The sequence below is a fragment of the Gambusia affinis genome, linkage group LG11, assembly GCF_019740435.1.
Source record: "Gambusia affinis linkage group LG11, SWU_Gaff_1.0, whole genome shotgun sequence".
NCBI classification, from domain to species: Eukaryota; Metazoa; Chordata; class Actinopteri; order Cyprinodontiformes; family Poeciliidae; genus Gambusia; species Gambusia affinis.
Window position 1 is genome coordinate 18,312,787 of NC_057878.1, and position 11,333 is coordinate 18,324,119.

General features: G+C 39.8%; 1 protein-coding gene across 1 annotated transcript; it reads right to left on the reverse strand.

Moving 5' to 3' along the window:
* Window positions 1-1,329: 1,329 nt before the first annotated feature.
* Window positions 1,330-10,905, reverse strand: smarcal1 (SWI/SNF related, matrix associated, actin dependent regulator of chromatin, subfamily a-like 1). Its single transcript, XM_044132373.1, has 17 exons — window positions 10,247-10,905; window positions 9,858-10,167; window positions 8,955-9,005; window positions 8,600-8,854; window positions 8,459-8,509; window positions 8,193-8,376; window positions 7,857-8,007; window positions 6,475-6,636; window positions 6,325-6,390; window positions 5,806-5,946; window positions 5,228-5,455; window positions 4,028-4,098; window positions 3,720-3,822; window positions 3,279-3,461; window positions 2,082-2,182; window positions 1,832-1,928; window positions 1,330-1,686 (listed from the first exon to the last, which is right to left on the reverse strand). The coding sequence occupies exons 1-17, from the start codon at window positions 10,556-10,558 to the stop codon at window positions 1,486-1,488; spliced, it is 2,667 nt and encodes an 888-aa protein (XP_043988308.1). The 5' UTR covers window positions 10,559-10,905; the 3' UTR covers window positions 1,330-1,485.
* Between the last annotated feature and the right edge of the window lie 428 nt (window positions 10,906-11,333).

Consider the following 11,333-nt stretch of genomic DNA (forward strand, 5'->3'; position numbering starts at 1 on the left):
GAGAATTGGATAAAAAAAAATAACTGAAAGGTTTTCAGTTGGCAACAGAAAGCTCCACAAGTAGACAAGCTGTCATACTTACTAAAGGCTGGTGCTGCAGTAAGTACACAGTGTACAGGGTGCCCACATTTGGCATCAGGGCATTTCAGTTAATATTTTGAAATGGAAAAAGGATGAACAGAAAATATTACCGTCATGTAAACTGTGCAATGTCCCTCTAAACTTAAAGAGCGCTTTAGAGGAAACTGATGTTATTTGTCATCACAAGCAGCATCCAGAGATGCTCTAAGTCGACAAAGTAAAACCTAACATTAAAAATACCAACCATAAGGGAGGAGAACACTTACAAGTCAAATAATTGACTGACATCTCCATTTATTTGTTGCAGGGAAATGTTCACATTAAAAAGTTAATGGGTTTTATCATTAGTGATAATTTGAATAATATGACCTTCCTTCCTTCCTGGCTTTTAAATCCCAGCCGCCTCCCATTACAAAGATCAGCTCAATTCAAGGAAATCAGCCCATTTTCTCTGATAATTATAATGTGTGGTATCATGGGAACACAGAGGCTTTCAATTCAGTAACAGGGATGAAAAAACAGCCACAACATCACATTTCACACCATCAGTAGGTGGTGTCTGTGTTATATTGAGGAACTGCAGTGTTCCTGGTTTGACAATAATTTCTAGTCTTTCCAGACCACAACTGGAGAATTCTGACAACAATGTGTTAAAGACAACACACTTTCCATTAAATGTTTAAATACACTCGCTTGCCATAACTTTTAAGGTTTATTTGAGCCATCCTCTTTCAGCACCGTCTCAAATAATTTGAATTAATATTCTTTAGCGAAATGCATCTATTGGATGGCTATTCAACAACTCTTCATATCAGGAATAGTAGAACTCATTTAATTTAACTTCCTGGCACTGTTCAAACATTTTTAAAATCATCGAGGTTGATTGATCTGCTCCAAAATCAGTTTTGGTGTTTGGGATCATTACTGTCAGAACATCCGACTGGGTCCAAGTTTTAACCTTTTGACTCAAATGTTTTCTTCCGACGAAAGGAAACTGACTCAGATGTCCAATAACAACCCAGGAACCACAAGAGCTGCAGCTGCCAACGTGGAAACCCTAAAAGCCTCCAGGATAGAGATTCTATGGGATTTCTAACCAAACCGTAACCAACAACTTGGATATAATTGGAGATTGATCATAATCCATAACATGTCAAATGACTAGGCTAAAGAACATCTGAGTGAGGTTTAGGTGATCCACCATCTCCCTCAAGTGAAATTAATTAATGACCAACACTGAGGAACTGATTCAATTTTAGACACTTTTTATTTTTCCTTTAATCGTAGAACACACACATTTGTAAAAGAGCTGAAACATTTAACTTGAATCATGATAGAACAGGTCTAGGTCTGGCTCCAGTGAAGGAATAAACGCAGTTTCTTAATTTACAGCAGTTTTCCCAGTCATCTGGAGAAGAAGTCTTTCATTGTCTTTTTGTTGGGATCTTTGCTAAAACTGGTGCCAGTGCAGTATGGAGCTGGCGCCGCTTCTGGTGGAGCGTCCTTCCAGTCGTTTGCAACCTCCATTAGGATGGCCTCATCAAAGTCGTCTTCCTCAGAGAAGGATCTCTGGAACATCTCCGTGATGCGCTTCTGATTCGGGTCCTGGCCGTGTACAAGATATAAGGCTCATCTCAAGGCAAGTGTTTTTTCATAAGTGAGATGTGATTTATTGGGATTTGAAGTAATTTAACAAAACAATACAAATGTTGTTTATGTTCAATGTTGTTTATGTTCATATAAAACCTACCTTTAAGTGGAAGCTTTCGTTCTCAGCTTTCTCTGAAAGGTTGGATTCAGACAGACCCACCTCTTTCAACACGTTCATTTTAGCCTGAATCATTGGCCTGGATCAGAGCGTAAACAATTAGATTACAGCAGACATCACTTTACCTCACACCCCTCTACTGCTAAAGTTTTGGTTTAGTGGCTGACAAAATTCCTAACAAGACAGAATATTTTCTGAATTTACATAATACTTCCACCCAATTCAGACGTACCACAGATGATCATCAGCGGTTCCTTTGGCAACCAGGTAATGAATGTCGACGTTGCTAGTCTGTCCAATACGATGAACCCTGTCCTCCGCCTGAATGAGAACCTGCAGGAAACAGAAGACATTTCCACTGAACTGCAGGCTTTTCAGCTTCATCTGCTGCTTCAAGCCAACAATCTGCTGATGACAACTGAACTAAAATCATTATTGGATTCTTCTGTGAGAATGAGACAACCTGCTGATCGGTGATGAGAGTCAAAAATAATAATATAAGACACCATGGATAAGAAACGTGCACTTTGTGACATCCTGTTGCCAAAGGAAGAAATTAGTGCATCTTATATAAATTATGGCTCTAGTCCCCAACATATTTAGACATTTCTTCTGGGGGACAGGTCTTAAAAAAATCACTAATAATCAGTATTTTGTCATTCTGAAATAGAGATCATATCAGTAGAAAGCAGGAAAAAATCCACAAAACTAGTACAGGATCAGTAGCTTCAAGTCTTCCAGGACTTGTTCCAACAAAATTAAACCAGAACCAGATGTTGGATTTAAAAAGAGGACTCCAAAATCTCACATCTGCAGGTACAGATAAACCTTGCAGCTGGATTTTCTGCAATTCAAACTTGTAAACTAAAAAGGTACAGAAGAAGTTTTACTGACTTGAGCTGAACGCCAACAGAAAAGCATCTGCTGTGCAAAACCTGCCAGGGGGACGAGTACAACAGCAGGTCAGAAAACTTTTCCACAGCTGATGGATACAAGCCTCTTGAACAACAGAGCCTTAACATTTCTCAGACATATTGATTCTTTTCTCTTTTTTATTCAATTATTAATAGGTTGTTTGTCTCTTTTCATTCTGTCTGAATAAAACTAATCCATTCACCAGAGTGATTTTTAGGATGTTTCTACCAAGTGATCACTGATGTCCCTTCTACCTTAATCTCCTGCCTGGCAGCTTGGGTTCACATTTTCTCATTTATTTATTACATAATAATGGCCCAGTATTGATCTATTGATCTTTTAGGGGAGCATTTATACGTTTTATAGCCACAAGGCAACAAAAGCTTTGGAAAATATGGCAGAGAGATATACACATACATACAAAGCAGAGACTGCAGCGCTTCCTGTGGAGCACAAGCAGACAGTGCGGTATATTTGAGTCAGCTGTTAGAAATGTCCAGCTGTGATGGCTTACCCCAGGGTTCCAGAACAGCTCAGCAAAGATCACCAGATCTGCAGAGTGCAGGGTGAGACCCATGTTAGCTGCAGTGACGGACAACACGGCCACGCAGGACTTGGATGAAAACTGAAACTTTTCACACAGCTGCTGCCGCTCCGCTGAAGGAGTCGCCCCGTCGATGCGAATGAAGCTGACGTTCTGTTGGAAAGTTAAAAGCTGTTTTGAATACTATTTAGCACCTTTTCTGACATCACAACCCACTAAAACAATCAACTTAGTATACAATTGTTAAGTGAAATGCTAAACTATAGACGGTTTTCAAAACATTTGTAAGTAATTTAATCTCATAGGAATGCAAAGTTAAGCCACACTTTTAAAATTTTGAAACTTTTTAGAGGCAAAACGTGAAATTTTTATTTTAGAAAAATGTGTAATTGGTGCGTGAAAGAAATGTACCTTTTTAAGCAGTTCGGTGGTGATGTGATCCAGGACTAATTTGTGGTGGGCAAACACGAGAAACTTCTCCCTGCCGCACTCCAGCATGTCTGTGATGTATTCCCTGGCCATGACAGAGCAACACAGAGCCGTTTAACAGAGATTTATAGGAATATCTGCACACAAAGTCTTTATCCATCCGTGATCCACTTTGATCTCATTGTTCCGACAAATGATCCCGTTGCATTTTTACATTTTTATCTCCACACCCATCAAACGAGCTCTGATCTGACTCCCTGATCTCCAACATTAAGGGCGGCAGAACTCACATAATGGCCTGCAGCTTGGCTTCAGCTGTGTGGTTGTAGAAGACGAGCAGAGCCTCCTTCTCCTCCATTTTCTGAGAAAAGAAAAAGAAAAAAAAAGATAAGGAGAAGCAGAAGATAAGAAATGACAGGATTCGGTTTGATGATTTGATACGACTGCCATTACTGTGATGAGCACCGTGATTATGCACAATCATGCTCAGCAACTGGCCCCCATTAGAGTGAAATAAGGCTCGACTTGGAGAACTCCTCGCCGTTTAAAGCCACTTCTGTGTTTGAAGTTTGAAGCGACTCCCTGATGCACAGAGAGAAAAACTCAAACATCCGTATTCCCTGCCTATAGAAACTACTGAGCTTCATGCTTTCTTTTAGTCACAGAGACTTTGATTTTAACACTGTCACATCAGCATCGCGTTTTACTCATGAGACAATTAGAACTGGAAATATTCAAGGACGGTGAAACCTGGGTTTTTCATTTAAACATGTTGTTGTGTATGGATAAAACGAATAAAGACATAAGCTCTGACCTATTAGCTTCGATTTGAGGTTGTCACTCTAAACAAAAAGTGTTTTTTCCACAAATGACTGCTTCTATTATATTTACAGTAACTTCTTATAGCATTGCTAAATTTAATTTACTGATTAGAAGATATCAATTGATTCATGATACAAGCTCAGATACTTTATTGTGGACATTTTATCACATTACAACCACAAAACATCAACATGTTTTACTGGGTTTTTACATTCCAACACATTTTTCAAGCAAAAGTACCATTTCCAACTTTTTCTTCACCTTTCCAATTAGATTTTCATCTAGACTTTGACTAGACCATTCCAACAGATGAATAGGATTTGATGTTAACTGCTTCCCGCTTGAAGTTCCTGTCCTAGTGCGTGGTGAAACTACGCTCCAACATGCTATAGCGTTGCATTTCATCATGTTCAGGGTGATGTGCAGGATTAGATTTTTGACACACAACGTGCTTGTCAAACAAGATGGCAGCCCAAAGAATCCATGAGGAAAATAAAAAGTCCAGATTTTCCTAAAATGAAATCTTCAATAACCAAAAAGTGATAATATTGACTTATTGCCCAGCCTTATAAATAAATAATATGATAATTAGATATTTTTCTTAACCTGGCAGGGTAATCTTGGGGTTTATTTAAAAAGAAAAGCTCAACGTAACAGTCATAACTTACACTGCGATGAGTTTTGGCCAGCTGCTTGGCTGCAGCCGAGAGGGCAGCTTTCATATGGCCACTGACCCCTTCTATGGTTACTGTGACCACCTTGCGCTGCTTGGACGGGAGCTGGGACAGGACATCAGACTTTAGGCGGCGCAGCATCAGACACTCCTCCAACAACAGCTTTAGCTCTCCCAGATTAGAGGAGCCGGAGTAGTCCCAGCCCCAGTTCTTCTGCTGGTGCTGGAGGCAGAAAAGACCAGAGAGCAAATGTGATGATGAGAAAGATGAACCGACTGAAAAGAGACACAGACGACACAAAAAAGGGGCAAACTAGATTTTGCTCATAAAAACTTGATAAGAAAAAAATCCAATATCTAGTCCAGGTACTGATCCAACTATCTCTTTTCATCATGTGTTTTTTGGTTGAGTCTTCTAAATAAAAACATTACCTGTTAAGGGACGTAAATAGAAATAATCAAATGAGACACAGACACATGAATTACACATTAACCAAAGTCTGAGAATCTTTTAAAAATTACAGAGAAATAAAAACGTAATGCCTTCAAGTGTTTATGAGACCTATACGTTACCTGTCGGGCATCACAGTAGCGCACCCCAAACTCATGGAAGCGAGGGAAAAGTGAGGGTCTGACAGCCAGAATCTGAGTGTAGAGCTCACAAGGTCTGGACATTGCAGGGGTCCCTGACAGAAGGATCACTCTCTTCGCAGCCTGAAAAAAAAAAAAAAAAAAGAGAGAACCTCAGATCGGACCCACCGCTTTGTAGAACCACCTTTTGCTTTAATTACAGCTGCAAGCCTTTAGGGCTATTGATCAGTTTTGCAAAAATACAGACTATTAATGTTTAGATCATCACTCTTTGCAAAGTAGCTCAAACTCATACAGACTGGATAGAGAGAAATCCTCAATTTTCTTGCCACAGATTCTCAATTTAATTTAAGTATGGACTTTATTTAGGCCATTCTAACACAGAAAAATGCTTTAATCGAAACCATCAAAGCTCTGGCTGAAGGTTTAGGGTCATTCTGCTGCTGGAAAGTGAACTTTAACCCTTTGTAAACCCCAAAGGTTCAAATTCTGTTTTCTTACCTTCAGCAGAGGTAAGGCGGCTTTGCAACGAGCCGTCTTTATGTTCTTCAGGAAGTGAGACTCGTCCTGCACAGATTTGTTGCTTGAAACATATTTCAAAACAGAGGTTTTTCATTTCGTTAACGAGGAGCCGATTCAACAGCAGCTCACCATAATGAGAACGTTAAAGGGAGGACCTGCGTGCTGCTTGTCCATCCTGCTCAACAGGTCGTAGCTGACGATGTTGACCAAACCAGACCTCATGTTTTCTTTGGCCTTTACCGCCACGTTGATGCTGTCGGGACTCAGGGAGGGGAGCCAGCGTCTGAAGGCCTACAGGCATGAATCATTAAGGGACCACCTCAAAAGAACCACAACTATTAGGATCCACAGGTCGTGTTTAAAGCCCTGATGTGAGAGGGTGTAGAAAGTACTATTGTTCTTCAGGACAAAAACTTAACCCAGGTGGTAAATTATAGCCAAAGGACAAGAGATTCAGATTTTTATCTTTTAGATGATGATATTGTCTCTTGTCCGATGAGCACTATATATAACAACCACCAACCACAGGATGCTGCATGCGGGTATGGATAGATACATGAGCTACGACATGCTTTTTAGCTACTATTCATTGCTTTGTGTCCTACAAGAGACATGCTGTCAGAAATCACCAGCAATTCAGGCTCAATAAACCCATAAGTCTCCACTGGTGCCGTTTTTTCACAAATCACTTCCCATTTATTTGTCAGTCACCTTTCAAGGTGTCTGAATGTCCATGGAAATGTCCTTTATGGAGGGACGTTTACTCTGTGGTTCCCCACAGGGGGGGTGAGTTTGTTCAGAGAGGAATAACTCAGTCAATGGAATCGGGGCCAAATTAACAGAGTTAACAGTTGAATATATTTTATTTTTGTTTTCCAGTTGAGAAGAAGTATGTGGGGGGGAGAAAATAAGGATTTGTAAAAACAGTTGTGTTTCCACTAAACTCTTAATACAATTAAATTTTTTCCCCATTCTATTCCAAATGCTGAAATCTGATAGAAACTTTTAGATTTAATGAGAAAAATGCACTTATTGCACACCAGAGTTTACACTCTAAAGGCATTTTATGAGTCCAGACAAGACTTCATTTATGTTCTGATCCAGACAATGCTCTGCAGGAAAATATTCACATATTAATAACAAAAGACTTGAATCACATGGATAACTGGGTAAAAGGAAAAGGATGAAGATGTTCGGTGTTTCTAGCTTTTCTGATGTCTGATGTTGACTATGATTTAACTTTTCTAAATCCATGACTACAGTGATTTCCTGAATATATACCATACATGTTTGTAATTTAATATTAAAAAATGGTGAGAAAACAATGGGAGAAAACAATTAATATTGGATTCTGGAGAGGTAGGGAATTTTAAAATTGAAATTGTCTAAAACCTAAAGCAATGATTTAATACGAACAGCTTATATTATAAGTAAGGCTTAGTCTCTTTTCTTTGGCCATGATTAGATGTAAACAAGGAGCAGGAGTTAAATAGTTAGATTTATTTTTGTACCTCAGCCCAGGTGAATCGAACAGATGAAGGCGTCACCACCAATAAGGGCCACTCGTTCCTGTAGTAGGCCGCTATACAGATGGCCTGCACCGTCTTTCCCAAGCCCATGTCATCAGCCAGGAGGAGGCGGCCTTGTTTAGACACCGCAAAGCTGCAGGAAAGTTTTTTAAAAAATTCTAAATTACAGATAACACTCAGCAAACAACCTAAAACTGAACAGGTCAAAAATGACTCATTATCTCCAGACTTTTACGAACAACTCAAGATGTAAAGTGGTATTGAGTTATTGGGTATATTGTGCTGAGAGAGCAGTAGCTACTGCCCAGAGACACTTACTTGACTCCCTCCTTCTGGAAGGGCATGAGGCTGGAGGTGAGGGTGGGGTCGATGCTTGAGAGGTCCGCCTCAGGGACGTCTGAAGTCTTGGCGACGGTCCCGTTAAACCTGGCAGCGAACGCCTGGATTACTGCCCTGGGAAGAGGCTCCACCTCCACTCCTGCCATCCCACTGAGCAGATCCACTGAGCAGGAAACACAACATGGTTAGACAAGATGGTGAAGGCAGCACAGACAGTAAGGAGCGCAGCAATAAAATGGTGTTACTCAGTCTCTTGTAGTCCTCGAGTGAAAAGCTCCACTTTCGTGTCTTCATGTCTGCAATGAAGGCAAATTTTTGAGGAAACCTTTAGAACACCACAAAAACATTAGGAAAGCCTGAAATTAATAAAAATGAGGCTTTTGTACCGTAGTTTTTTGTTGGCATCTGCTTAAACACTGCGATGACATCAGCATGGTAAGGGATGTCAACCTCAAACCTTGTCTGCGACACCAGAATGCACTGCCCTTGCACACCAGCGCCGGGTTTCTGCCAGCCATTACACAGCTTGAGCAGCGCTGCCAGTGCTGCACCGTCACAGGGTCGGCTGGGCGCCGAGTCCAAAGCGCCGATTCCCTCCAGCGGTCTCAGAGAAACCGAGGGAATGGCAGCTGCCTGGTCCACTGCAACAGGACGCCAAAATACAGAAACACCACAAATGATGCTTTCAACCTATAAGCTTAGTTAAAAGAGCTGATTTGTTCTTAGGATTAGTTTCCATACTCAGCCGTGTGTAGTCATCCAGACTGAAGTTCCATGTTTTTGTGGCAGGATCTAAGGCAGAGAAAAAAATTTCATTGCTCCAAAAGAAAGTACAAACTTGGAATACTTACTTAAAATCAAACAAATATGCAGATCAACAATAATCAAGACATCTAGTCTATTGCAACTATGGAAGATTTATTCTCTTCATCAGGAAAAAACACAACAAGGCTGCCATCATTAAAAAAAGTTGTTGTTTTTTATATAATTAAATTTTATCTCATTTAAGTGCTCTTTCAATCCTCACTCTGCTGCTAACGTTACATTGATTTGGCTTTGGTGATCAAAATTGAAGCTGAAGGATTAAATATATATACAGTATAAGGTGTCCAGAGTTTGTATAAGTTTTCCATTACAGAGTTTATATTATAATATATTACATTATAATTTAAGAAAACTCAAGCTTCTCGCTATTCTGTTCTTTAGCCATAAAAAAAAAAAACATTTCACCATGAATTTGTGATATGCATTTAAAGATGAGGTTTTATCAGTGACGGTTGGCTCAACATTACTGAATAAGCACATCGATGGATAAACAGATGCATGGGCAAACAAATATATTGATGGAAAAGTAAACAGGCACATCGATGGGTTGACAAATGAATGGAGAGTTTGATAAACAGATGAATAAATACAACTTTGAGAGAATGGGATATGGACTAATGTGCAGCTAAAATTAATTTTTTCATCATGTTTTTATTTTATTTATCATTATTCTCACTTATGGCGAATACTTACATTTTACTGCAGATTCATTAGACTGCAAACTAACCCATGATTGTTAAAGAAAATTAATTTTTATGGTCTCTTTTAAATGTTATAAGTGTAAAGCTGGCTACACCAGCTTCACACTTAGATACTCACCATAGTTCTTGGAAGGGATGGACTTAAAAACGGCAATAAGCTCTGCATGATAGCTCACTTCCACCTTGAAACGATCCTCTGCATGAGGCACACACTTCCCTCTCACAGAGATGGCAGCCTTCTTTGTAGCAGCCGATATGGTGCAGTTTGGAGGAGGCTGCGCTGCAGGTATGCTGGGTGGCTTGTAGAACGAACCAGCTGCACTTCCAGATGTGACGGAAATGGCCTGAACGGGCTTCACACCAACACTTCCTCCACCAGATGACCCAAGGCTTTGCAAGTGCTGATTTGTCCGAGGAGGAGCAGTAACCTGAAAATATAACTTATTGGCTAAAGAAAAAAAAAAAAGAAAACTTCCCACAGGTTAGATCTTTAAGCAAATTTCTCACCTGTCTGGACGAGTTATTCGGAGTATTTTTGTTGACTTGATTGCTGGTACCTGGTAGCGGATGTTGGTTTGGTCCGTGGATCTGATTACTGCTTATCTGTGAGTCTTTTTTAAAAGGTGGGATAAACCGTGGTGGTACAGACAAAGGAGGATTTCTGTGATTTTCGATCTGCTTGGGGAAATCTGTCTGCACTGAAGCCCCATTAAATCCCGCTGACGTTTGCTGTCCGAGTCTTTGGGCTCTTCGCTCCAAAGCTTTCCGTCTGTTCTCCTCAATCTTCCGCTGCTGCTCTGCTGTCAGCTGGTTGGACATGGTGAAGGATTTCTAATTAACACAAATTCGAGCTCACCTTAACTCGCAGTTACCAGTAAAAAGGTAATCCATGGAGAAAACACAGGGCCAAGCTTTTAGCTTAAAGTGTAAACAGATGGTAGCCAACATCTATTTAGGCTAATGTGTCGTCAACGGTGAGATATTATCACTCCGCTTTAGCTGGCAATTGAGTTTGTTCAGCTTATATGACCACCATCATCGTCAAAAACTACTGAATATCCTCATAAAAACAAGCCGAACCAGTTGCTAACTTTTTAGCTAGTTTAGGATCTGCCGCGCAGGAAGTGACGAATGACAACAAGCGGTTCACGTGTAAGTGGCGGTTGCTAGGAGTGATGGGAGGTACGATAGTTTTGAAAGATTCTAGTATTTTGGCTCGGTTCCCTTAAAAGAAACGGCTTTAAAGTCCCCAATTATTTTTCTTCAATATTTATCACTGAGATACATCTATTTTAGCATAATTTGGGAATTTCTTTTTTGATAAGCAATTTTTATATTCACTATTTTTATTAAAGGAGTTTTTCAACATTGTTTTCAGTCAAAAAAAAAGTGTTGTCATTGTTTAAAATTGTAATTAAACTTTTGAACAAACAACTTGTTTCCTCCCTGAACTTTTGACTTTTGGTTTATTTGTCTTAAGAGTCCTGTAGTTTAATGTCTTATGAAGACAGTCAAAAATGCTCTGATTTGCACGTTACATTTCATTTAATGCTCTTTATTGAAGATTTGTATTGCATCCTATTTCTATTTTGTG

Excerpts from the sequence above, each read along its gene's own strand:
- smarcal1 (XM_044132373.1), bottom strand. The coding sequence starts at position 10,558 with ATGTCCAACCAGCTGACAGCAGAGCAGCAGCGGAAGATTGAGGAGAAC. Across the intron at positions 6,637-7,856 it reads TTCGATTCACCTGGGCTGAG|GCCTTCAGACGCTGGCTCCC; the intron begins GTACAAAAATAA and ends TCATGCCTGTAG. Across the intron at positions 2,183-3,278 it reads AGCTGTTCTGGAACCCTGGG|GTTCTCATTCAGGCGGAGGA; the intron begins GTAAGCCATCAC and ends TGTTTCCTGCAG.